The 27,927-nt window shown below is 42.6% G+C and overlaps 2 protein-coding genes across 2 annotated transcripts in view; both read right to left on the minus strand.

Annotated features, from left to right (window-relative positions):
- Positions 1-27,927, minus strand: part of LOC141218921 (gastrula zinc finger protein XlCGF66.1-like) — a 384,436-nt gene that overhangs the window by 81,609 nt on the left and 274,900 nt on the right. The gene's annotated exons all lie outside the window — the stretch shown is intronic.
- Positions 4,100-27,579, minus strand: LOC141218899 (uncharacterized). Its single transcript, XM_073665950.1, has 7 exons — positions 27,518-27,579; positions 11,595-11,743; positions 11,286-11,465; positions 11,079-11,202; positions 10,898-10,995; positions 10,610-10,700; positions 4,100-7,812 (listed from the first exon to the last, which is right to left on the minus strand). Exons 2-7 carry the CDS (start codon positions 11,670-11,672, stop codon positions 6,194-6,196), a joined length of 2,190 nt encoding a protein of 729 aa, XP_073522051.1. The 5' UTR covers positions 11,673-11,743; positions 27,518-27,579; the 3' UTR covers positions 4,100-6,193.

Consider the following 27,927-nt stretch of genomic DNA (forward strand, 5'->3'; position numbering starts at 1 on the left):
AGAAGCTGCCTGAATATGAGGACCTTGTCTGATCTCTATGTCCTTGTGTACAGAGCTATGGAGATGGCGCTATTCTCTGTATAATAGATGTGATGTCGCTGGAGCCCTAATATTCCTGTACAGGGGTCTCTGGAGAGATAATCTTACCCCAGCATTATGGATTGGGAGAAGGGAAAAAGGGATTGAGGACATTTTATTGTAATTTACCTTTAAAAATAAAACTGTAATTAAAAATAACTGATTAAAAACAGTGGTTTGTTTTTCCACCATTTTGTCTGGAGGAGGTAAAGAGCCGAGGCTGAAGAAGTTTTATCTACAGAAGTCTACAAAAGAGGGAGGATTGGCAACTCCGAATGTCCTTGTCTATTTTGGGATTAGGAGTTAGGAAAAGGGGCAGGAGGACATTTTGGGATTTGTTTTGGGGGGTAGGGGCAAGAGATGCAATATTTGTCCATAAAGTGTAAGTATTAGTAATGAGCGAGCATGCCTGCCACTGCTTGATACTTGATCGAGCATCGCAGTGCCCGGGTATGTTTACTACTCGATCAAGTATAAAACCCATTAACGCGATGCGGCAGGCAAATCACAGTAATTCCAATAGCCAAAATGGCTACGTCATTACCGTGTATGGCAGGCAATCCCCTCGTGTTTTTTGGCGGTCTAACAGCTGCGAAACATGCGGGAGGGGGACTTAAGCACCCACGATATTCGATTGAGAACCTGAGCACACTGATGCTCGATCAAGTATTGAGCAATGGCAAGCATGCTCGCTTATCACTAGTAAATATATGAATACAGTTAGGTCCAGAAATATTTGACCAAATCTTCGTGATTTCAGCTCTGCAGGCCACTAATGTAGATTTAAAATGAAACAACTGAGATGCAATTGAAGTGGAGACTTTCAGGTTGAATTAAAAAGGATTGAACAAAAATATCCTGTGAATCGTTTAGGAATTGCAACCATTTTTCTGCAAATCCTCCTCATTTCAGGGGCTCAAAAGTAAATGGACAAATTAACTTTGCCATCAAATGTTCATGTTGAATACTTTGTAGAGTATCCATTGCAGCAATTACTGCCTGAAGTCTGGAAGCCGTGGACATCACCAAATGCGCTGGCGTCACTATCCCCGCTTTCTGTCGAATTGAACATGAAGAAGTGTGGGCTGCAGCTGATCTTTGACTTCCTCTTTGTGTTCAATTCGTACAAAGGCGGGGACAGTGAAGCCAGCTATGATTGGGGGCCTGGCTCACGTGTCACAACAACCGCATGGGAGCCCAGGGATTGCGACTGCCAACACCACTGGAATGGCGCCAGCATGAGAGGTGAGTAGAAGCTTTTTCATTTTATCTGGGCCAAGCATGGGGTATGACAAGGAGTTGTCCAAGTAGTAGACAACTTCTATAAACCTATGAAATGCAGCTCAATTGGGTTGAGATCTGGTGATTGACGACCATTGCAGAATATTCCACCTCTTTGCTTTCACGCTATTTTTTGGGTCATTGTTTATCGGTACTGTGCAGCACCATCCAATCAACCTTACTGCATTTGGTTGAATCTGAGCAGAAAGTATCGCCGTGTACACACAGAATTCATCCAGCTGCTTCTGTCTTCAATCACATCATCAATAAACACTAGTGATCTCACACCATTGGAAGCCATGCATGCTTGCACCATCACACGGCCTCCACCATGTGTTACAGAGGATGTGCCGTGAATTGGATCATGAGCCGTTCCAAGCCTCCTCCATACCTTCTTCTTCCCATCATTCTGGTACATGTTGATCTTCGATTCATTTCTCCAAAGAATGCTTTTCCAGAACTGGACTGACTTCGTTAGATGTTATTTGGCAAAGTCTGGTCCTTGTATTTTTAAGTCTGATTAACAGTTTGCACCTTGTGGTGAACTCTCTGTATTTGCTTATTTACTCTCATGAAGTCTTTTCTTTTATGGTGGACCAAGACACTGAAACACCTTCTTCCAGAAAGTGTTATTCACTTAGGTTGATATTGTGGAGGGGTTTTCTTTACCATGTAAAGGATTCTGCAGTCATCCACTACTGTTTTCTTCAGTGGACGTCAACACCTTTTTAGTTCCAAAGCACACCAGTGCATTTTTATTCGCAGAATGTACCGTACTGTTGATTTGGCCACTCCTAACATTTCTGCTCTTTGGTGGATTTGATCTTTTCACTTCCATTGAGAGCTCCTTTCTGTGTTATGGGTTCATAGCAACAGCTTCCAAATACAAAAGCCACACCTGGAATCAGCCCCAGACCTTTTACCTTTTTAATTGATAATAGATTCATGAGGGAAGAGCCCAAAAAGCCAATGAAAGAGCCTTTGAGATCATTGTCTAATTACTTTTGATCCCTTGAAAAAGATGCAGCTCCATATTAAAGAGCTGGAATTCCTAAACCCATACTCAAATTAGGATGTAAATACCCTCAAGTTAAAGCTGAGAGTTGGCACTTTATTAAGACCAGATTGATTTTATTTTTGTATCTTGAATATGTTTCGGTAAACAGTGAAAATGCCCAAACTTGTGTCAGTGTCCAAATATTTTCTGGACCTAACTATCTAAAGGTGCTATTGAAGTGAAATTCTCACCAGATGTTGGTAACAACCCATCCAATCCACGCAGACAAAGAAATTAAACCAAAGTTGGCCATAAATTAAAATATGTATTATAATGAGAAATGACACAGGGAAAAAGTATTTAACTTGCTTACTGAAGTTTATTTAATACTTTGTACAAACGCCTTTGTTGTTGATGTCAGCGTCAAGATTCCTCCAGTATGGAGAAACTAATCGCATTGCTCAGTAGCGATTTTGGCCCATTTGTCTACACTAATACTCTTAAAATCCTGAAGGTCCTGTGGGTTATCTTCATCATCTTGGTAGATGGCAGCAGATTTTTATCAAGAATGTCTCAGTACATTTGTCCATTCATCCTTCCTTCAATTATATGAAGTTTGCCAGTGCTATATGCTGAAAAACAGCCCCACACCATGATGTTCCCACCTCCAAACTTTGGTTTTGTGTTTTTGGGTGATATGCAGTGCCTTTTGGTGTCCAAACATGGTGTATATTATGGCATCCAAAGAGTTCAATTTTGGTCTAATCTGACCAGACTATGTTGTTGAGCAAACTTTAAACATGGTTGGATATGTTTTTGTTCAGCAATGGTTGTTGAGTGCATTACTTATAGTTTTCTTTGACACAATTGAACCTGCTTTGCAGTCTAGCTAGATCAAATGCAGAAGTTCTTCTGATTTACTAAGGAGGTACATAACATTTATAGCAAATCTCTTGGAGTATTTCCAAGGGTGCATCATCTTTAATATAATTGTTTAGCCACAATTATTGCCTTATATGATCAGAGGCAGAATATACAGTAAGTTCCTTAAAAGTCACATAGCATAGGTGTGGTGCAGGAAGCCAGCGCCATTTTGAATATCTTCATATAATATTGATATCTTTAACAATTCCAGTTCTTTCTGTTGCTCTCCTCAGATAATTCTTGGCTCTTTGACAATTTTTTGGATAATTCTTTTCACTCCTCTGCCTGAAACCTGGTTGTGGCTGGTTTATGGTGAAATGATGTTCTTTCAAATACTGGATTATTGCCGCAACAGTACTGTACGGTACCGTACTTTAGTAGTTCAGAAATTCTTCTGTAACCAATGCCACCAATATGTTTTGCAACAATAAGGATGCAAAAGTCTTGAGACAGCTCACTGGTTTTACTCATCATTAGATATTTCTTGTATGGCATTCTGGTGAGAATTTCATGTCAATAGCACCTTTAGAAATATACTTACATAGAAATTTGGTGAAGTGTTCAATACTTATTTCACCCGCTTTATAACAATGTGAAATATTGACTGTACATTGAAGATTGCTTTTTGGATTAAAGATAGTAGCAACTTCATATATTTTTAATTCTAATATACTATATTTTTCAGACTATAATACACACCTAATCATAAGACGCATCCAAGGTGTGAAGACCCAGGGTCTTCCGTGAGCAGAACACTACTCAGACAACACAGGGTAATGATAAACAGTGTGGCAATAATTTATTGAACCATCAGCAATCACATATAGAACAGTCCCAGCAAATTCACGAGATAGTGCAAAGTACAGATTCTCACCCTTCCACTGGCCCGCCGGATATAGAGCCATGTGATATGTGGCCAGGTGACCTGATGTTCCACCTGGATTCTTCAAATAGTCTCTGAGAGTTCAGCAATGGAGCAGTTCTGTATTTTTACAGCCAGGGCTGTGGTCCCTTAGGCTGTCATCTTGTGATGTCACACAGAACAGACACAGAGACCCCCTTTTAATAGTCCACATTTGTCCTTTCAAGCCATCATTCATAGGTCAAGGGTCGTGATATTAATTCACAATGCTCAACTATCCACAGCTCATCCCCCATAGTGTTGGCTGGCAAACACCCTGCAATGGTATTTAACTTATCTAGCAAACATCCATTGTTCCAAGGCCCTGTATTGTAAAAGTGGCAGACAATACTTTGTAAGAGTTGATATGAGTTGAGAATAGCAGCCATTCACCAATTACCACCTCAAGAGATCAGTATTCAGGGTTATACAAACAATTGTCAGTGTTGAGCAACCAAAGAAGAACACAGGTTTAAAAGTCAACACAACAATATATGGTTCCTGGCCATGAAATGTATGTCTGGCATAATTAAAAAGCTGTGTCATCATACAAGGTTTAAACAGCAGGAAGAAGGAAAACATTTTTTTCTACTAATTAAATATTTCTCGATGGTGTAAAGTGGAGGAGTGTGTAACGACTCAGCGCCACTGGAAATTCTGGCCACTTGAATATTGCAATTTATTGTTAGTGTTCAGCATCCCTTTTTGCAGCATTCTACTGTTTTGATCCTTATATTTTAATGATAGTCTAATAAAATATGCTTTTATATTAATGGATCGCTTCTGTGCTCAGACTAATTATTATGGGAGGGTATTATTCCACAGGGGTCATGTCTCATTGTTTGAGCATTTAATCAGTTTACGTAGTTGGTATAGCAGGGGGTCTCTTGTAAATCAACATCTAGCTGGCTTTAGTACAATATGCAATTAGTGCAATTAGCATAGTAACAAACATTGTTTCACCCTGAATCACTGTCCTTGAATAGCCAAAGAAACACACATACAGTCACAAGTCAACACAAACACAATAGTGTATTTCTCTTGGCTTAACAAATCTAGATGTCTGGCTGATTAAGATTAGAAGTTGTTTCATCAAAATCAGGAAGGACAAGGTCTCATTGTTCTCCTCTGTCACAGAAAGCTACCTCCAGTCTATAAGATGCACTCACTTATTATCAAGATTTTTTTCTTGCTAAAAGTGTGTCTTATAGTCGAAAAACAAAAAGTTTTAAAGTAATTTCCCTTTCTCATTTTATTATACAACTGTCTGTTATATGTTTTTGTACAATCTGTCAATAACATATATAGTTTCTCCACCGTCTGAGTTATTTTTGATGGTCAACAAAATGCGATTTTCCAGTAATTCATTTTTCACACTTAAGGTATAATAATGGATTCCCTCTGTGTGGGATTTTTGATCTTTAACAGGGTTGTCCAGTACTTGGACAACCCCTTCTCATTCCTCAAGTTTGGTCCTGTTAAAATAAAAACAATTATACAAACCTCCCATGCCTGTGCAGTTTCAGTCGTGTAAGCACTTCTGTTTCCGAGGCTCATGTGATGTTGCTACGTCATGTGAGCCCTGCAGCCAATCAGCACTGGCGTCATTGTCCCCACATTCGGACACATCGAACAAAAAGAGCAAGCAAGAAAGCAGCAGCAGCCCTGGCTTCCTGTTAATGTTCAATACGTCCGAAGGCGGGGACAGTGAAGCCGGTGCTGATTAATCGCAGGGATTGTGTGATGTAATAACTTCACTTGAGTCCTGGGAACACGAGTGCAGACACCCCTGGAACAGCACCGGCATGGAAGGTGAGCATGAGTGTTTTTCTTTTTACGAGGCCACACATGAGGAATGACAAGGGTTTGCCCTAATAGTGAACAACCCCTTTAAGAAAATACAATTTTCAGTTAAAACATTTCCATCATTCTGAACATGAAAAAGGCTTCTCCCCCGTGTGAATTCTCTAATGTTTATTTAGAAATGACTTCAGTGTAAAACATATCCCACATTAAGAACATGAAAAAAGCTTCTTCCCTGTGTGAATTCTTTGATGACTAAGAAAAGAAGATTTCTTCACAAAACATTTCCCACATTCTGAACATGAGAATTGCTTCTCCCTTGTGTGGGTTCTCTGGTGCCTAAGAAGGTGTGAGCTCTGGTTAAAACATTTCCCACATTCTGAACAGGAAAAAGGCTTCTCCCCTGTGTGGGTTCTCTGGTGGATATCAAGATACGCTTTCCGGTTAAAACATTTCCCACATTCTGAACAGGAAAAAGGCTTCTCTCCTGTGTGGGTTCTCTGGTGGCAAACAAAATGCCCTTTAATGTTAAAACATTTTCCACATTGTGAACAGGAAAAAGGCTTCTTCCCTGTGTGGGTTCTCTGGTGGTCAACAAAAGTGGATTTCTGGATAAAGCATTTCCCACAGTCTGAACAGAAATAAGGCTTTTCCCCTGTGTGAATTTTCTGGTGCCTAACGAAAGTTAATTTGTGTTTAAAACATTTCCCACATTCTGAACATGAAAAAGGCTTTGCCACTGTGTGAGTTCTCTGGTGCTTAACAAAAGCTGATTTATAGTTAAAACATTTCCTACATTTTGAACATGAAAAAGGTTTTTCCCCTGTGTGAGTTCTCTGGTGGTCAACCAAAGCTGATTTCTGGTTAAAACATTTCCCACATTCTGAACAGGAAAAAGGCTTCTCCCCTGTGTGAGTTCTCTGGTGCATAACCAAAGCTGATTTGTCTTTAAAACATTTCCCACATTCTGAACATGAAAAAGGCTTCTTCCCTGTGTGAGTTCTTTGGTGCCTAACCAAATTTGATTTCTGGTAAAAGCGGTTTCCACATTCTGAACATGAAAAAGGCTTTTCCCCTGTGTGAGTTCTTTGGTGGTCAACCAAAGCTGATTTCTGGTTAAAACATTTCCCACATTCTGAACAGGAAAAAGGCTTCTCCCCTGTGTGAGTTCTCTGATGCATAACCAAAGTTGATTTGTGTTTAAAACATTTCTCACATTCTGAACATGAAAAAGGCTTCTCCCCTGTATGAGTTCTTTGGTGCCTAACCAAACTTGATTTCTGGTAAAAGCGGTTGCCACATTGTGAACAGTAAAAAGGCTTCTCCCCTGTGTGAGTTCTCTGGTGGCAAACCAAATCTGATTTCTGGTTAAAACATTTCCCACATTCTGAACATGAAAAACGCTTCTCCTCTGTGTGAGTTCTTTGGTGCCTAACCAAATTTGATTTCTGGTAAAAGCGGTTTCCACATTCTGAACATGAAAAAGGCTTCTCCCTTTTCTTCGCTGTGTGAATATTTTGATGTTTAAGAAAATTTTTTTCAAGTGGAAAACAGTTTCCATATTCTGAACGTGAAAATGGCTTATTTGCTTTAGGAGCAATTAGTTTTTTTAAGCTTATTTTGTGACTTTGATTTTCCTTAGTATTCGGCAATGAATCAGAAGACAGGACATGTTTCAAAGGATCAGATGACAGATCTTTGCTGTGAAGGGATGATGGTATATCTGGAGTAATGGTATTCACTTCAATTGTATCCTGTGGGATCTCAAGCCCATCTAATTTAAAAACTGAAGAAGTCAGCTGTCCCTCTGATCTCCTGGTACAGTCATCTGCCAAGAATAAAACCAATTATTATTTTAGAATAAAATATCCTCAAGTTTTATATTTTTTTAACATTTCTACTTACACTGTCCGTAGAAACGGCAAATTATGTAAAACTATTAAATTATTCACCAAGACAATGACAGTTCACAGTCTAATAGAAAACCTCATAGCATGAACCAGTAGAGCGTGGTGTCCAACTGTTTGTTCATTCTGCCTCCAAAATATAAAATAAAAAGCCACCAATGTTATGTAGGTGAAAATAATACCAATAAAAACGCCTACTCATTTCACAAAAAAAAAATCCCCACTCAGGTTCATGATCTGTCAATGGAAAAACAGAGGTTTATACATTATTAGTGGCTCAAAGGCTCTAGAAAAGCAACATGGCTTCAATAAACCAGTCCAGCAATATCCACTCTCCCAAAGTCAAATCTCCCCTTCACTTCTGAGCATTGCAGGGTGCTGAAGCCACATTTAGCATCCATGTATTCGGCATTACTATAGTGAGAAGAACCCATTTAATTTATGGTGTGTGTCTCCTGGAGCACAATCTGGGCACTATGTGTTGGGTAATGAAATGGTATATTAGCAATTTTCACGCTCCAACATTCACTGTGTGCTAATTTCTGGAAAGTGGGTGTGAAGTCAAAATAGTCACTACTCCTATAGATTAATTCACTGAGGGTTATAATCTCCAAAATGAAGTCACTTTATGGAGATTTCTACTGCTCTAGTTTTCTGCCATTTTGTTATTTTAGGGGCTTCTGCAAATGGTGTGTCCCATCTCCTCTGGTATCTGCTCCTGTCACCATGAGCCACCTTATTCATTCTGCAGGTGGTGCTGGTGATGGAGGGGACATCGAAACTAGGGTTGAGCGAGTATATTCTGTCCGAGTATGTTCGGGCCGAGCTCCGAGTAGTTACAGCTGCTCGGTGATATGGTTGAATCGCTCCCACGTGCATGATTTGCAACTGTTTAACAGCTTTATTACATGTGAGGAATGTGTAAGAAATAGACATTCCTCACATGTAATAAAACTGTCAAACAGTCACAAATCATGCACACGGGAGCGATTCAACCATATCACCGAGCAGCTATAAATACTCGGAGCTCGGCCCGAGCATACTCGGCGAAAGGGTTAATTGAACATACTCGCTCAACACTAATCGGAACCAGAAGCTCTGGGCGGTGCAGGCTCTGTCCAGCCACTAAGATTAGGGTGCCTGGGATCAGTAGTACCATCCAGTCTAGCAGTATAGGTGTGTGTGCTGTCCAGCTGCAGTAATCTGCTCCCTGCTTCAGCCAATTGGAGAGCACCACACCCTACTAAAGCTGGAAGCATATTTCTGGAAGCTGCCAGATCCAGCCTTGTTCTCCTCTGGGTCAGTCCTCTGTGCTCAGCTCTCGGCTTGTGTATCAGTTTCCTGTTGTGACCCCGGCCTGCTTACTGACTACTCTTGTGTCTTCTGATTTAGTATTTTCTCTGCCCTCCTGGTTCTGACCCAGCTAACAGACTATTCTTCTTTCCATCTCACACCACACAACAGCAGATAGCACCGTGGTCCAAGCCAAGGGGTCTCTCTGTAAGTCCAGATCCATGTAGAGGGGTTAAAGGATGATGGGCAAAACTGTGACTATAGACAATAACACATCTACTAAAATGATCAAACTCAACAGTCTTCTTAAGGAATAAAATGAGTAACTAGTGGTGAAATCTCTCTGGGATAATTAGAGTATGGGGCTCGGTGGCTCTTGGCAATCTAAACTATCGTAAGGAACAATATTTTCTGTCAGATGAGTTTCAAGAAGAAATATTAGACATTCAAAGAGAACTTTTTATAATAGTGCAGAGCTGAGGTGTCTTAAATATAGACCACGAGCATTCATAAGAGGTAATGGAGATCTTTTTTGAAAGACTACCAGGGAGTTACAGACTCACATAAGTAAGGCCGGCTGATCCCACCACAATGAAACGATCATACAGAATGAATGTGTAAAAAAGACATAGAATAAAAAAACATGTTACATCCCCAACAACAACGTATGTATGAGGGGAGAGCTCCAACATTAAACCAGAGTTGCACTCATTTATTTTGGACCATTGGAGCTACTAGGAGTCCTGACCAGAAGAGTACAGAAAGTATTAGTGCCCCCATTTCAGGAGAGATTGTGCAGTAATCTGACTTCCTTAGGATTAAAAACATAATGTAATTTATGACGTGGAGTGAATCCATGAAACCAGGGTTCGAGCCATGCCAACACAAATTGACACTTGTCCCTCACTGCACATTTAATGTTGTCGATCATAAAAGTGAAGTTTGGCCAGAAAGACTGGACCTGGTCTTGTAGGGACCATATGAGCACATTCAGCAGCACAGAAGGGGGGAAGGTAGATTCAACCAATAAGATATCAGGGTTCTAGGAAGCCAACAGCATCATTACCCTCTGCTTTCTCTAACAGGCCCATCATAATATTTTTCTTCAAGTGATTTTCTAACTTGTCAACACATTTTATGTACACTGTCATTTGGCTTTGTAGTTTACAGATTTGGGAAAGTAAGAATCAGTATCTTCTAATCCCAGGGGGTAGGTGGATCTTCCAGGTTGTAAGTTCTATAGAAAAGGGCTTTCAATACCCAAAGTCATTTGAACAGTTTTTGGTGGAGGAGAATGTTGTGGTCTAGAGGCAAAATGGTGATTACACGATTGTGATACGGCCGGACTACACCACTGATAAAGCAGCCACAGCCGGTGACTGAGAAGAATCTGTGACTTCTCTGCATTTAGTGATTACTACTCACCTGGGTAGTCATATGTAGGATTCTCCTCTTTACACCGCTCATCACCCCTCACATATGTCTCTGTAGTATTAGTATGGGTCAGATCTTCACCCTGAAATAAATATTGTAAAAGTCACAGACAGATGGAGCAGTCACATCTATGATCAGCTCTAATCCTGCCATCTCCACCGTTCTCATTACACAAGTAAAAAACATATAATACTGGTGGATAAAACAAGACTGAACACAAGACCTTCACAGCCGTCTACACATCTTGGGGAGATCTCAAGACATCTTCTCTCCATCTACCTGATGATCCTCAGAAAAGTTGGGATTTTCTTGTTTACAGTCCTGTGGAAGAAGAGGATGGGGACATCTCTCTGGTGTTGTCCTCTTACTGGATAGATCTGGAGGAAACACATACAGGGACTGAATTCATTCTTTACATACAGATAATTATAGGCCGTGTGTATTTAGTCCTGTCTATTACCTGGTGATGTGAGGGGCTGGGGAACCTCCATCATGAAGTCCTTGTACAGATCTTTGTGTCTTTCTAAATACTCCCACTCCTCCATGGAGAAATAGACGGAAACATCCTGACACCTTATAGGAACCTGACACATACAATGATACAGTCATCGCCCCTATCCCTTCATAATGTTACCCTATAATGTCCCAGCATTCCCAGCAGTGTCACCTCTCCAGTCAGCAGCTCAATCATCTTGTAGGTGAGTTCTAGGATCTTCTGGTCATTGATGTCCTCATGTATCAGGGGGTGAAATGGAGGTCCTGTGATTGGGCTCAGGGGTCTTCCCCATCCCTCAGACACTGGGTCCTGACAGCGCTCACTAGAGGTCTTCTTCACTACTGTGTAATCCTGGTTATGGAGAGACACATTAATAAATCTCACTACAGACATTTCCAGAGTTCTCACCTCTCCAGTTCTGTCCATCTGTTATTCCCATAGATAAGAATGATGTAATGTGACGTCATCAGAATATCTCACCTCTCCAGTAAGCCGGAAGAGGATCTCTAGGGTGAGGTGTAATATTTTATCAGCCATCTTTTCTGTGTCCATATCCATCTTTAATGGGTAAATCAGGAAAATTCTCTTATATAGAAGATCTTCACTGAGGGATCTGATATTGTAGAGACCTGAATGAGAAGAAGATGAGCTAATGTAACATCATAAAAATCCCATGTAATAATAAAATTACTGGAAATAAGAGAAAAACATGAGTAGATTTATTATTTTACAGTATTTAATTTTTTCTTTACATCTAATAATAAAACCTATATATGTTAGGCCACAGACAACAAGCAGTTTTTTCCTCGGAGCCTTCAGCTGAATACATTTCTCAAAGACTCAACTTCCATAATGCTATTTCTAATATCATTTACCGATACTGGAATCAACATGAACAATACTGCAGGAGATATTCATTACACGTGTCATGAGAAATAACTACTAAATGATGAATCTACTACAGCTCTAGAAACATATTTGGCCAGAGTTTGCCACTGACTACATCTCCACCGGCCGTCTATATGAATGTTTCCCGTCTTCCCCGGACTGTCATCTTCTATCATGTTAGATCTCATGTCTGATTCACACACAGAAGTTTGAGGCTTTTATAAAAGCTTTTTTATTTGCACAAATATCGCGGACAGAAATTATTTGATACCAAAGTCTCCATGTACAGTGTTTTATGGGGTTTATTTCTGGCCTTAGGCTTTCCTATATTACAAGAAAAACACCAGAAAAAAGCAGAAATTAAAATGTTTCAAAAGAAAATTGGCACCAACAAATCTTGTAATAAAAAACCATGAAAAAGCATTAGATACATCTTATTTTTTTAAATGTTAAAAAAAAAAAAAAAAAAACTGTTTTGGGCATCAGAACATAGATGTACACCTCAGGCACGGCACAGGTACGGTTGCAACAAAAAAAACTGGCAGCTTAACCACTTGTTGCTGTCAAAAGCAAATCTCAGAATGTTTGACAGAGTTTGGCCCAATACCCCTCCTTCCCCAAGTACTCGATAGCATGGGGATGCCCAGTTACTACGATACTTAAATGCCTAATAATGGTGTCTGGGCCAGCAATATACGAAAATCTATTAGGCCGGGCCAGAGACAGCGTCCAATAAGTTACATTTTAATGTCCCCATTAGACTAAAGTGGCATGAAAGCACTGATTTCGGGGGGTTTGGTAGACTATATAATGTGTTTGGGGGCTTGCCGACAGATGATGTCAGGCAAAGAAGAATCTGGCATCCTAAATTTCAGAAGCTAATCCGTTTGTTCTTCCTGTAGATAATTCTCCGCTAGAGGAGTCTGGAGGTGACTCTCTCATACAGACCACAGGAAAGCTGGAACATTTGTGTGTATGGGGGAGTTGGGAGAGATAGCCGTCTGCCAAATGACCGATCAGACAACACTTATCTCATGTGTATGGGGCCATTAGCATTACACTGATAGGCAGTGATAATACACGGCAGTACAGTCGTAAAGTGCATCAACAGCACCAGCAGCACTACCATCAACAACAGTCGCCATAACAGTAGACAACAGCAGCAGCAGATGATTTACTCACAGAGGCGGTTCGTGGCACGTCAACGGCTTTGACTCCAATGTCAGCTGATGATTTCTCTGTCCCGAAGGCGGTGAGGAGAGCCCTGCAGCAAATTTCATCGGGTGGTGACATAGATGCCTTTTTAACCGTTTTTGAAAGGGTCGCCTATAGTTAGAAATTCCTGCCAGAGCAGTACGTGGAAGTCCTGGCGTCAAACTTAGCGGGGGAGTCACAAAAGGCCTACTATGATTTAACCTTACAGGATGCCAAAGAATATGAAAAATTGAAAATGGAAATTTTGGCGCACTTGTGAGTGGCAATGTCTGTCAGGGCACGACTGGTTCACCGCTAGGCATATCACCATGAAAAACCCCCTTGCTCCCAAATGTTTGATCTACCTCACCCAAAAGTGGTTACAGCCAGAGTCCGCTATACCAGCACAGATGGTGGAGCGAGTTGTAATGGACCGGTTCGTGCACTCCCTTCTGAGCCCGATGCAGACGTGGGTTGCCCAGGGAGATCCCTGGAACAACTTGGTGGGACTGGTCGAAAGATATCGGGGGGGCTCGATGGGTCCGTGGGAAGGCAACCCATTCCATACTGGAGAGTGGATGTATAAAAGGGGATGGGGCGTCCAAAGTCCAAGGGAGCGGTGGAGGTCATGCAAAAGGTATCAGGGATGTAATTTGCTGGAGAGGTCACGGCCCAGGTCATATAGCTGCCCAGTGTCCCCTGACCACCGAGCAAATGGACTGTAGCATGGGATGCCGGTGTTCATTCTAAGCATATCCAGCTTGCAGTGTGGACTGTTCTCCAGGCAAGGGGCCCCAAACTTGTCCTGTAAAACTGAATGGCCTGCAAATGACTGGACTACTAGACTCAGGGAGTTTGGTGACCCTCGTGAGGGCCACACTCCTTCTCCAGTTGATTGCCAGGAAGAAGGTGGGCATCTGCTGCATCCACGGGAATGCTAAAGACTATCTGGTGGCCAGAGTGGTCATTGAGATGGCCAGAGGTACTGAATCCCATGAGGTCGGCGTGGTCCAGGATTTATTGCACCCAATTATCGTTCGGGACTTTGTGTTGTTTTAGGACTTGTGAGGGAGGGGCGGTGACCTCGATTATTTGGGTAAGAAATGGGTTGGCCCTAAAAAAGTCTCACCAACCCCAGAGTCTGACGAGTTTCCCTTCTGTGTAAAGGGCCAGAGAAAATTTGGGGTTCACCCAATATAGGAACCTAACTCTAAAAGAAGCATTCAATAAGGTAACCATTATAAATGGCATATCACAGGAGTCGGGGGCTGACACCAGGTGTCCCTATTTCATGTTGAGTGGGGACTTATTGTACCGGGTTACTAAGGTGAGGAAGGAGATAGACTAGCAATTGTTGGTACCAGGACCCTATAGACAAAGGGTGTTGGACAGGGCCCATTCACATGTCTTGAGTGGCCATCTGGGGGTGGACAAAACTCAAGAACGGGTCATGCAAAGGTTCTATTGGCCCAGATGTCACCGTGAAATCCTAAGAAATTGCAAGTCCTGTCCCACCTACCAGTTAAACGTTACCACCTCTCCCTTCCAAAATCCTTTTGTGCCACTATCCATCTAGGCAGTGCAACAGAGAAACCACATTGAAACTCTATGTTGGCTGGACAGACCACAAGGTGACACTAAGAGTGTCACCGTGGCAGAAACAATTTCACCAGAAACAACAGTGCCGAGAACTGCTTCAGCGGAACCAGGACCTGTTTTCAGAGTTGCCAAGATGTACGCAGGTTGGTGAACATGGAATCCTGACGGGATCACATGTGCAGGTGAACCAAAAGCCGTATAGAATCCCCAAAGCCCGCTGCAAGGTGATTTTAAAGATAGGGGGCTAAATTTGACGCATATCCGATATTGCGCAACTATAAACTCATAGAGAAGCTAGGACCAGCCAGATACATCACCTCCCTGGACATAATGAAAGGTTACTGGAAAATTCTCTTCTCTCAAAGTGCCAAGTAGAAGACAGCCTCTTACAGTGACCGGACGGTTGCTTCCAGTATAGCAGAAGCCCATTCAGGCTGCAAACAGACCCAGCTACCTTCCAGAGGGCCATAGACCTGCCCTTAGCCCCTCACAAAAAGTATGCCGCAGCATACTTCGACGGTATTGTGATATTTAGCCCGGATTGGGAAAGTCATCTGCAGGAGGTCCAGGCCGTGCTGGATGCAATGAAGAAAGGGTGGTTTGTCATAAACCAAAGAAGTGTGCCATCGGGTAAAAGGAGGCAAAATACCTGGGCTATATTGTCGGAAGAAGCAAAGTAAAGCTGCAAGTGAATAAGCCGGAGGCAGTCCAAAATTGGCGGAAACCAGTCTCAAGGAACAGGTGTTCGGACATTTCTGTGAATGGTGGAATACTATCAGTGGTTTATCCCGAATTTTGCCATGATAGCCGTACCCCTGACCGACCTTCTTAAGGGGACAAGTCGTCAATGGCCAAATTGTCTCCTGAAGCAGTCATGGCATTCTCTGAGTTGAAGCTCAGGGATACAGGTCTTCATCTTTCATGTGAAACAGGCCTGGAAATCTGCATAGTAACGCAGATGCCCTGTTTAAACTTCCCTGTTTGATAACTGAAGGTGCGAAAACCTACAGCTTTGGGCAGAGGGGGGTAAATGTGACAAAGTCACTGGCAAAGTACTGGAGGGGAGATATGTAGCACTGAGATTGTTAGCTTCAGTAATAAAAAAAATAGGAAAAATGTTCCAGCACACGAAGTGATAAGGGGTTAGTCAGCAATCTTTAGTGCTAGGGTGATTAAATACCTATAGAGAGGGAGGAGGTCAAAGGATAAATTCCCAGCCTTTTAGAGCATTTGATGTCGGATGGGCCTGGAGGTGAAAGCTCTGAGCTGCTTTGTCATGTGAAGGAAAGCTAAACATTGGGTTTGTTTCTGAAGCGGGTTGTTACCCGTAGCAACAGGTAACCCGTTGTTACCGGTTGTGTTTTGTTTTCCTGTTAGGCCGGGAAGGCCGTGTTTGTTTTTGCTAACATTACCGTGGTTTATGCAGCACTCTTAATAAACCCAGTAGAATATTTAAAGAGACTGTGTTCCTGTATCTATCTCTATATGTGTTAGCGCCATGCCGGATCCCCGCTCTAAAAGGCAGGGACTCCGGCGTGTCAGGTCACTCACCCGCTCCGAAGCTGGCGCTTTCCTCCCCCATGCTCTGCCTTTTTCCAGCAGAGCTTCTGGTCGAGTCCTTAGGGCAAGCGCGCGCACTTGCCATTACGTCCCCAGCCAATGGCTGTGGGACATTACATACAGTTGTGCTCAAAAGTTTACATACCCCGGCAGAATTTTTCCTTTCTTGGCCTTGTTTCAGAGAATATGAACGATAACAAAAAAACTTTTTTTCCACGCATGGTTATTGGTTGGGTGAAGGCATTTATTCTCAAACTACTGTGTTTTCTCTTTTTAAATATTAATGACAACCCAAAACATCCAAATAACCCTGATCAAAAGTTCACATACCCCAGTTCTAAATACTGTGTATTGCCCCCTCTAACATCAATGACAGCTTGAAGTCTTTTGTGGTAATTGAGGATGAGGTTCTTTATTTTCTCTGATGGTAAAGCTGCCCATTCTTCTTGGCAAAAAGCCTCCAGTTCCTGTAAATTCCTGGGCGGTCTAGCAAGAACTGCGAGTTTGAGATCTCCCCAGAGTGGCTCAATGATATTGAGGTCAGGAGACTGAGATGGCCAATCCAGAACCTTCACTTTGCTCTGCTGTAGCCAATGAGAGGTCGACTTGGCCTTGTGTTTTGGATTGTTGTCATGTTGGAACGTCCAAGTATGTCCCATGCGCAGCTTCCGGGCTGATGAGTGCAAATTTGCCTCCAGTATTTGCTGATAACATGCTGCATTCATCTTTCCTTCAACTTTTACCAAGTTTCCTGTGCCTTTGTAGCTCACACATCCCCAAAACATCAGCGATCCACCTCCGTGCTTTACAGTAAGAATGGAGTTGCTTTCATCATAGGTCTTGTTGACCTCTCTCCAAATGTAACATTTATGGTTGTGGCCAAAAAGTTCAATGTTGGTCTCGTCACTCCAAATTACCTTGTTCCAGAAGTTTGGAGGCTTGTCTCTGTGCTGTTTGGCGTATTGTAGGCAAGATACTTTGTGGCTTTCTTCTGGCAACTCAACCATGCAGCCCGTTTTTCTTCAAGTGCCTCCTTATTGTGCATCTTGAAACATCCATACCACTAGTTTTCAGAAAATCCTGAATTTCAGCTGATGTTACTTGTGAGTTTTTCTTTGCATCCCAGACAATTTTCCTGGCAGTTGTGGCCGAAATTCTTGTTGGTCTACCTGACCGTGGTTTGGTTTTTACAGAGCCCCTGATTTTCCATTTGTTAATCACAGTTTGAACGCTGCTGACTGGCATTATTAATTCCTTGGATATTTTTTGTATCCCTTTCCTGTGTTATACAGTTCAACTACCTTTTCCCTTAGATCCATTGAAAATTGTTTTGCTTTCCCCATGACTCACAATCCAGAAACGTTAGTGGATGGATGAAGGATGCAAGAGTCTGTCTAGATCCCAGAAACGCACTCAGCTTTTATGCAGACACTCTGATTACAAGAAAACAGGTCACAGGTGAGGATGTTACCTTTAGTAGCCATTCAAACCCATTTGTGTCAAATTCTGAGCATGTTATCAGGCCAAAATCACCAGGGTATGTGAACTTTTGATCAGGGTCATTTGGATGTTTTTGGTTGTCATTAAGATTTAAAAAGAGACAACACAGTAGTTTGACAATAAATGGCTTCACTCAATCAATAACCATGAGTGGAGAAAACGTTTTTTTGTTATCATTCATATTCTCTGAAACAAGGCCAAGAAGGCAAAAATTCTGCCGGAGTATGTAAACTTTTGAGTTCAACTGTATACCGTATATTGCTTCCTCCCTGCTGGGGAGGTGCCTGAGCAACCTTCCTGTTCTACAGTCTATGTTGTAAAGGTTGTGTACTACTTTATGCTACCAAGCCTGCTGCACTCCGGTGCAAACCAAGCCTGCTGCACTTTAGTGAAACCTTGCCACACTCCGGTGCTACCCACCCTGATGCTCTCCGATGCTATTCTGTGTGCCACTCTTGTGCACCATCCTACCTGACCACCTGGGCCACCTCCCTCGGGTCGCGGAGTCATAGAGCCGCCGTGCACCCAGGGTCAGATTGGGTCAAAGCCCCTCCAGGCACTCCTCGGTCCGTGGCACAGTGGTTCCACAAACCACGTTCGTGACAGTTTGCTCAGGCCATGCACTCCGCTGGACCCTGGATCCCGTCCGATCAGACCATGTACCAAGAGCTCTGCCAACAGAAGAAGTTGTCAATGCAGTTACAGTCCCTGACTACCAAGTTGGAGGCCATAAACATCTCTCCAGAGTCCCCCCATTTTTAAGGAGCCATATCTTCTTTGGAACCTTCTCAGTCTGTTTGCTTAGCTCGAGGTTCAGGCCCCCAACTCGCCCCCGACTCGCCGCTCCACCACGCTTTGATAACAATCCGAAGCTCTGCCGAGAGTTCATCAATCAGTGCTGGCTACATTTTAAACTTCTTCCTCACCTCTTCCCTTCGGACCGAACAAAGGTAGCATTCATTATGTCGCACCTTGGAGGCAAGGCCCTGACGTGGTTGAACTCATTATGGGAGAGAGAGGACCAGATCATCTCAAATTTTCCGGCATTCTTGGAGTCTTTTCACTAAACATTCGATGAACCCAGGCAGACCACCTCTTCAGCTTCCGCTCTTCTCCGTTTACGTCAGTCCAATTCATCTGTGGGACAATATGCGGTACGCTTCCGCACTCTGGCATCTGAACTCGACTGGAAAAACAAAGCTTCGATGGCGACGTTCTGGGAGGGGCTTTCTGGAAATATTAAGGATGAGCTAGTCGGTTGAGACCTACCAACTACCATCGAGGACCTCTGAGAGCGTACCTAAGAGGTGGCACATGAGAGAGGATCATGCTGCCTGGCTCCAACCTTCCAAGGGCCGCTTGTTCCTCCGTCATCCCCTGTCGAGGCCTCACCTGAACCCATGCAGGTCGACCGCTTTGCACTCGCCAGTGACAGAGGGATCGCCGCGCTAAAGGCCAGTGCCTGCATTTGGAGAAATGGGCCACTTCATTCGCACCTGTCCTGTGAGGCAGGAAAACACCAGCGTCTACGGTTGGTAGGAGAAGCCTCCCGAGACAGAAAAGACACCTCTCTACCCCTGACCCTTACTGTGGCTGTGTCAACCAGTGAATCTCAGTTTATGGAGACTGCGTATTTGAATCCCGGGGCAGCAGAAAATGTTATCCTCCAGGCTGTAGTGGATCGCATCCAAATCCCAGTTCATCTGCTCCAAAACCATCTGGCAATAACATCTGTCAATGGGAGAACTCTTCGGGAGACGGTTCGTCTGGCTACTGAGCCACTTGAAGTTCATATCTGGGTGCTTCATACTGAGAAGATAGTCTTCTATGTTCTTTCCCACATGTCTCACGCCTTTCTCTTAGGCTTACCATGGCTATGACAACATGAACCTGTGTTGGACTGGAGGACTGGAGAGGTGCTCCACTGGGGACATTCCTGCCATGAGAAGTGTCTGAACAATGTACGTCCAGCTAGGGCGCTGTCTTCTCCAGCTTTGCGGCCTGGTCTGCCGTCCAACTATTGGGCCTTTCCTGATGTATTCGACAAGTAGGAAGCAGAGACTTTGCCGCCTCACAGGTCGTATGACTGCCCTATTGACTTGATTCCCGGATCTACACCCCCAAGAGGCCAAATTTATCCACTGTTTCCAGCTGAGACTCAAGCTACGTCAGAATACATTCAGGAGAATCTGGCCAGGGTTCGGAAGTCCTCTTCTCCTGCTGGGGCCGGATTTTTCTTTGTTAAAAAGAAAGATGGACCGCTCCGACCCTGTATAGACTATCGGGGCCTCAACCAAATCACGGTGAAAAACAAATACCCTATCCCACTAATCCCTGAGTTGTTTGACCAATTAAGGGGTACCAGGTTCTTCACCAAATTAGATTTAAGAGGCACCTACAATCTAATCCGCATTCGCCGGGGAGATGAGTGGAAGACAGCCTTCCGCCCTCTTAAAGGGTCAGCGTGTGCACTTGCTATTATGTTCCCAGCCAATGGCTGTGGGACATTACATATACACTACCGTTCAAAAATTTGGGGTCATTTAGAAATGTCATTATTTTTGAAAGAAAAGCACATTTTTTTTCAATGAAGCTAACATTAAATGAATCAGAAATTCACTCTATACATTGTTAATGTGGTAAATGACTATTCTAGCTGCAAACGTCTTGTTTTTATTGCAATATCTACATAGGTGTATAAAGGCCCATTTCCAACAACCACCACTCCATTATTTTAATGGTACATTGTGTTTGCTAACTGTGTAAGAAGGCTAATGGATGTTTAGAAAACCCTTCACAAGTATGTTAGCCAAGCTAAAAACGGTTTGGTTGATTTGAGAAGCTATAAAATTGACCTTCCTTTGAGCTAGTTGAGAATCTGGAGCATTACATTTGTTTGTTCTATGAAACTCTCAAAATGGCCAGAAAAAGAGAACTTTCATGTGAAACTCGACAGTCTATTCTCGTTCTTAGAAATGGAGGCTATTCCATGCTAGAAAGTGCCAAGAAACTGAAGATTTCCTACAAAGGTGTGCACTACCCCCTTCAGAGGAGAGCATAAACAGGCTCTAACCAGAGTAGAAAGAGAAGTGGGAGGCCCCGCTGCACAACTGAGCAACAATACAAGTACATTAGAGTCTCTAGTTTGAGAAATCGACGCCTCACAGCTCCTCAACTGGCAGCTTCATTAAATAGTACACGCAAAACGCCAGTGTCAACGTCTACAGTGAAGAGGTGACTCCAGGATGCTGGCCTTCAGGGCAAAGTGGCAAAGAAAAAGCCATATCTGAGAGTGGCTAATAAAAAGAAAAGATTAATATGGGCAAAAGAACACAGACATTGGACAGAGGAAGATTGGAAAAAAGTTTTATGGACAGACGAATCAAAAGTTTGAGGTGTTTGGATCACACAGAAGAACATTTGTGAGACGCAGAACAACTGAAAAGATGCTGGAAGAGTGCCTGATGCCATCTGTCAAGCATGTTGAGGTAATGTGATGGTCTAGGGTTGCTTTGGTGCTGGTAAAGTGGCAGATTTGTACAAGGTAAATCAGATTTTGAAAAAGGAAGGCTATCACTCCATTTTGCAACGCCATGCCATACCCTGGGGTCTTGGCGTACTCAGGAGAAATTGCACAAAAGTTTTTGGAGTCCATTTTCTCCATCTACCCTTGTGAAAATAAAAAAATTGGGGCTAAAACATCATTTTTGTGAAAAAGTTAGATTTTTTTATTTTCACGGCTCCATGTTATAAACTTCTGTAAAGCACCTGGAGGTTCAAAGTGCTCACCACACATCTAGATAAGTTCCCTGAGGGGTCTAGTTTCCAAAATGGTGTCACTTGTGGGGGGTTTCCACTGTTTAGGCACATCAGAAGCTCCCCAAACGCAACATGGCGTCCGATAATTATTCAAGCAAGTTTTACATTCGAATAAGTCAAATGGCGCTCCTTCCCTTCCGAGCCCTGCCATGCGCCCAAACAGTGTTTATTCCCCACATATGTGGTATCTGCCTGCTCAGGGGAAATTGCACAACAAATTTTGGGTTTCATTTTTTCCTGTTACCCCTGTGAAAATAAAAAAAATTGGGCCTAAAGTAACATATTTGTGAAAAAAGTTAAATGTTAACTTTTTTCTTCCACATTTCAAATATTCATGAAGCACCTAAAGGGTTAATAAACTTCTTGAATGTGTTTTTGAGCACCTTAAGAGGTGCAGTTTTTGGTATTTTCTGTCATAAAGACCCCTCAAAGTGACTTCAAATGTGATGTCCCTAAAAAAATGGTTTTGTAAATTTTGTTGGAAAAATGAGAAATCGCTGGTCAATTTTAACCCTTATAGCTCCCTAATTTGGTTCCAAAATTGTGCTGATGTAAAGTAGACATGAGGGAAGTGTTATTTATTAACTATTTTGTGTGACATACAGTATAGACCAAAAGTTTGGACACACCTTCTCATTTAAAAAAATTTCTGTATTTTCATGACTATGAATATTGTACATTCACACTGAAGGCATCAAAACTATGAATTAACACATGTGGAATTATATACTTAACAAAAAAGTGTGAAACAACTGAAAAAATATCTTATATTCTAGGTTCTTCAAAGTAGCCACCTTTTGCTTTGATGACTGCTTTGCACACTCTTGGTATTCTCTTGATGAGCTTCAAGAGGTAGTCACCGGAAATGGTTTTCACTTCACAGGTGTGCCCTGTCAGGTTTAATAAGTGGGATTTCTTGCCTTATAAATGGGGTTGGGACCATCAGTTGTGTTGTGCAGAAGTTAGGTGGATACACAGCTGATAGTCCTACTGAATAGACTGTTAGAATTTGTATTATGGCAAGAAAAAAAGCAGCTAAGTAAAGAAAAACGAGTGGCCATCATTACTTTAAGAAATGAAGGTCAGTGAGTGCGAAAAATTGGGAAAACTTTGAAAGTGTCCCCAAGTGCAGTTGCAAAAACCATCAAGCACTACAAAGAAACTGGCTCACATGAGGACCGCCCCAGGAAAGGAAGCCCAAGAGTCACCTCGGCTTCTCAGGATAAGTTTATCCGAGTCACCAGCCTCAGAAATCGCAGGTTAACAGCAGCTCATATTAGAGACCAGGTCAATGCCACATAGAGTTCAAGCAGCAGACACATCTCTACAACAACTGTTAAGAGGAGACTTTGTGCAGCAGGACTTCATGGTAAAATAGCTGCTAGGAAACCACTGCTAAGGCCAGGCAACAAGCAGAAGAGACTTGTTTGGACTAAAGAACACAAGGAATGGACATTAGACCAGTGGAAATCTGTGCTTTGGTCTGATGAGTCCAAATTTGAGATCTTTGGTTCCAACCACCGTGCCTTTGTGCGACGCAGAAAAGGTGAACGGATGGACTCTACATGCCTGGTTCCCACCGTGAAGCATGGGGGAGGAGGTGTGATGGTGTAGGGGTGCTTTGCTGGTGACACTGTTGGGGATTTATTCAAAATTGAAGGCATACTGAACCAGCATGGCTACCACAGCATCTTGCAACGGCATGCTATTCCATCCGGTTTGCGTTTAGTTGGACCATCATTTATTTTTCAACAGGACAATGACCCCAAACACACCTCCAGGCTGTGTAAGGGCTATTTGACCAAGAAGGAGAGTGATGGGGTGCTACGCCAGATGACCTGGCCTCCACAGTCACCAGACCTGAACCCAATCGAGATGGTTTGGGGTGAGCTGGACCGCAGAGTGAAGGCAAAAGGGACAACAAGTGCTAAGCATCTCTGGGAACTCCTTCAAGATTGTTGGAAGACCATTTCCGGTGACTACCTCTTGAAGCTCATAAAGAGACTTCCAAGAGTGTGCAAAGCAGTCATCAAAGCAAAAGGTGGCTACTTTGAAGAACCTACAATATAAGACATATTTTCAGTTGTTTCACACTTTTTTATTAACTACACTGTGTTCCAAATTATTATGCAAATAATATTTTCTCAGATTTTCCCAAATTACCTATATGAATTGCAGTCATTGTAATTTTCCAGTCAAATAACTATTAGAGTACAATTGAAAGGTTTTTGTACAAACTGCCTATGATAACTGCCTTTATTCTAGGTGATGTTACATTTGCACATAGGACCGCTTGTTCAAAAGGAGCTTCTGAACTCTCTCGTCCATTGAATTTGTCAGGTTTTGGATGGTTTCTGCTTTAATTGTTTTGCATGAGGACAGAATACCCTCCCAGAGCTGTTGCTTAGATGTGAACTGCCTCCCGCCATCATAGACACTCCTTTTGATGATGCTCCAGAGGTTCTCAATGGGGTTGAGGTCAGGGGAGCATGGGTGCCACACCATAAGTTTGTCCCCTTTTATGCCCATAGCAGCCAGAGATGCAGATGTGTTATGTGCAGCATGAGACGGGGCATTATCATGCATGAAATGATCTCGATGGTCCAGATGTATGGAGTGGAGGATGGCTGGTTGATGTACCATCACCTAGAATAAAGTTTTGAGTTGAAAACTGTTTGATTTCAGTTTGTAATAACCTGCTAATGCTTATAATTTCAAAAATGACCATTTTTTTGTTCTTTATTAAAATGAAAAGGTTGAAAACTCTGCTGTGCATAATAATTTGGAACATGCATTTTAAGTGCAGTTTGAGTTTTTTATTTTTTTAAAAATATACTGTTATCATAGGCAGTTTGTACAAAAACCTTTCAATTGTACTCTAATAGTTATTTGAAAATCTGAGAAAGTATTATTTGCATAATAATTTGGAACACAGTGTACATAATTCCACATGTGTTAATTCATAGTTTTGATGCCATCAGTGTGAATATACAATTTTCATAGTCATGAAAATACAGAAAAATCTTTAAATGAGAAGGTGTGTCCAAACTTTTGGTCTGTACTGTATCTCTCTGATTTAAGGGCATAAAAATTAAAATTTTGAAAATTGCTATATTTTCAAAATTTTCGCCAAATTTCCATTTTTTTCACAAATAAACGCAAGTGTTATTGAAGAAATTTTACCACAATCATGAAGTACAATATGTCACGAAAAAACAATGTCAGAATTAGTGAGATCCGTTGAAGCGTTCTAGAGTAATTACCTCATAAAGTGACAGTGGTCAGAATTGTAAAAATTGGCCTAGTCATTAACGTGCAAACCACCTTGGGTAGTAAAGGGGTTAATTAATCCGCTTTGACGCGGTTCTCCCACAGGTTCATCAGAAGGCTTGATACAAGGATGTTAATTCATGAAGTTCAGCATAGTGCGCCTAATAGCCAGGTGTCCATGCATAAATATCTCACTTCATCCAAAACCGCTCCCCAGACTAGGAGATCTATTACTATTGGTGAATTGACATAGGACATATAGAATGAAGTGTGTCTACAGTAATGTACTGTGCCTGCGCTACTTGTCATGAACGACCCTTTCTGAAAGTTATTGTAGGAGTAGATACCACAGAACCACGCAGGTCCGTGTCGGCCACAATTATATCCTAGTCTTTTCTGGAGTATATTAAAGATATGGTCACTCTATTGTCGTCAGTTCCTACTACTTGTGTTATCCCTACTTTTCTTGGTGTCTTGGTTAGGTATGGATGATTGTCTGTCTCTTCCGTTTTTCTGTAAACGATCGTGCGGAATCCAAAATGTACTGTGGATACCTTTTTCCCTGAATCTGGTGTTCATGCATGTCTATTGCCTGTATATTAATATCTGTGACATTAGAACAATTCCTTCTCAACTGTAAAAATTGTCCCTTGGGTATTCCTTTTTTTAGTGGGATGGGGTGGTGACTATCCCACTTCAATAGTTTAATAGTGCTCATAGGTTTATGATAGATGAGTGTCCCTAGGGTCCCATCCCGTTCTTTCTTGATTAGTACATCCAGGAAAGGCAACTGGTTATAATTAACCTCTGATATAAATCTCAGGCCCACTCTATAGATATTGAGTTCCCAGACAAATTCAAGAAATTGTTCACTCGTCCCAGACCAGATGATAAAAATGTCAATATATCTATACCACACCCCAATACATGGATGTCATCACTTATGATCATCCCTGAATATTGTGGTTTCCTCCCACCAGCCCAGGAATAGGTTAGCATACAAAGGGGCACAGGGGCTCCCCATCACAGTACCCCTGAGCTGGTGGAAGTACTTCCTGTCAAAAAGAAAGAAGTTATGAGTAAGAGTGAATTTTAGAAGATCCTCCATGAAGTCATTATGTCTGCTACACTCTACTGATCTCGATTTCAAGAAATGTCTTACTCCTCTGATACCATCCTCATGCGGTATATTACTGTACAAAGCCTCGATATCTAGTAAGGCCTGCTCCCCTACATGCAAGTATACATGCTCGAGAGTCTACATGGAGGGGAGCAGGCAAAGGTAAAAACATTTTCTAGAGGGATTTTTCCAACTGTAAGGCTACGTTCTCATGATCAGGAACCAGCAGCGCTTTGGATGCAGAGTTATTTGGCTGCGTCCAAAGCGCTGAGTTCTAATCACGCACTTCAGTACGCATTTGTTCACTGAACCATGCAGATTTAATACATCCTATACAATGTATTGTGGAAATTTCTGTTGCGGAGACTGGCAGCTCTGCAACAGAAATTGACATGCTGCGGCTCGTAGACCCATGCCGCAGGTCAGTTTGCGCAGAGTCTAACAGAAGCACAGTGGGCATGGGATTTATAGAAATTCCATCCACTCTACTTCTACTGTAGAATGCAGCATTTTGGACGCAGCGCAGGTGAGCTTCGTCCAAAACACTGCTAGTCCGGATCATGGGCAAGTACCCTTAAACTTCAGGACTTATTCTAACTGCAGGACCTCAGGCAGTACTGTGGGAACATTATACTGTGTGGGGAGGGATAGCGGTACTGTGGGAACATTATACTGTATGTGGGGGGATGGCGGTTCTGTGGGAACATTATACAGTGTGGGGAGGGATGGCGGTACTGTGGGAACATTATACTGTGTGGGGGCATCATACATACGGCATAAGGGGCATAATGGGGGCATTACACTATGTGGGTGCATCATATATACTGCATAAGGGTCACAATGGGGGCATTACACTGTGTGGGGGCATCATACATACTGCATAAGGGGCATAATGGGGGCATTACACTGTGTGGGGGCATCATATATACTGCATAAGGGGCATAATGGGGCATTACACTGTGTGGGGTCATCATACATCCTGCATAAGGGGTATAATGGGGGCATTACACTGTGGGGGCATCATACATACTGCATAAGGGGCATAATGGGGGCATCATATATACTGCATAAGGGGCATAGTGGGGGCATTACACAGTGTGGGGTCATCATACATCCTGCATAAGGGGCATAATGGGGGCATTACACTGTGTGGGGGCATCATACATCCTGCATAAGGGGTATAATGGGGGCATTACACTGTGGGGGCATCATACATACTACATAAGGGGCATAATGGGGGCATTACACTGTGGGGGCAGTAAAGGGGCCCTGTACTATGAGAACAATAAGTTTCCTCCCTTCCTGTCTCCATAGTTGGGTCGTATGTATCTATTACAGGAAACAGAACAAAAACCTTATGATTCTTATAAAGGGGCAACACAAGACACCAAAAGAGTCTCCGTGCTGAAGGGGTTAATGCCCCCTGCGCCCAGTAATGGGGGTCTCCACATACCTCCACCTGCGCGCACAGGACCTGTGATGAGGTCACAGGAGGGGAGGAGTCAGGGGTCACATGATCAGGGACCTCAGTGGATGCAGGACTCTGCTGTGCTGGTTGTCATGGTGCTGGATGAGCTGAAGTTTATGTGTGGGGTCAGGAGGGATTGAGGCCTCTTTCACACATCAGTATCTCCGGTAGGAGTGGTGACAGTTTCCACACGTACCGGAGACACTGACACATGGAGATCCATTCAAATCTATGGGTCTGTGTACATCTCCGTGTTTTTTCACGGACTGTGTGTCCTTGTGCTCCACACGGAGACATGTCCATTTTTTTTTATTAGGGAGCTATAAGGGTTAAAAGTTGACCAGCGATTTCTCATTTTTCTAACAAAATTTACAAAACCATTTTTTTAGGGACCA

Source organism: Phyllobates terribilis, unplaced genomic scaffold (genome assembly GCF_046119375.1).
Source record: "Phyllobates terribilis strain yellow unplaced genomic scaffold, ASM4611937v1 Scaffold_251__1_contigs__length_2838608, whole genome shotgun sequence".
Classification (NCBI taxonomy): domain Eukaryota; kingdom Metazoa; phylum Chordata; class Amphibia; order Anura; family Dendrobatidae; genus Phyllobates; species Phyllobates terribilis.

Bases quoted from the DNA above. Each gene is read 5' to 3' on its own strand.
- LOC141218899 (XM_073665950.1), bottom strand. From the start codon at position 11,672: ATGGATATGGACACAGAAAAGATGGCTGATAAAATATTACACCTCACC. The intron at 10,701-10,897 runs GTAGATGGAGAG...TATTTATTTCAG, and splicing joins ACTTTTCTGAGGATCATCAG to GGTGAAGATCTGACCCATAC. The intron at 7,813-10,609 runs GTGAGTAGTAAT...TATTCTTGGCAG, and splicing joins TCCTACATATGACTACCCAG to ATGACTGTACCAGGAGATCA.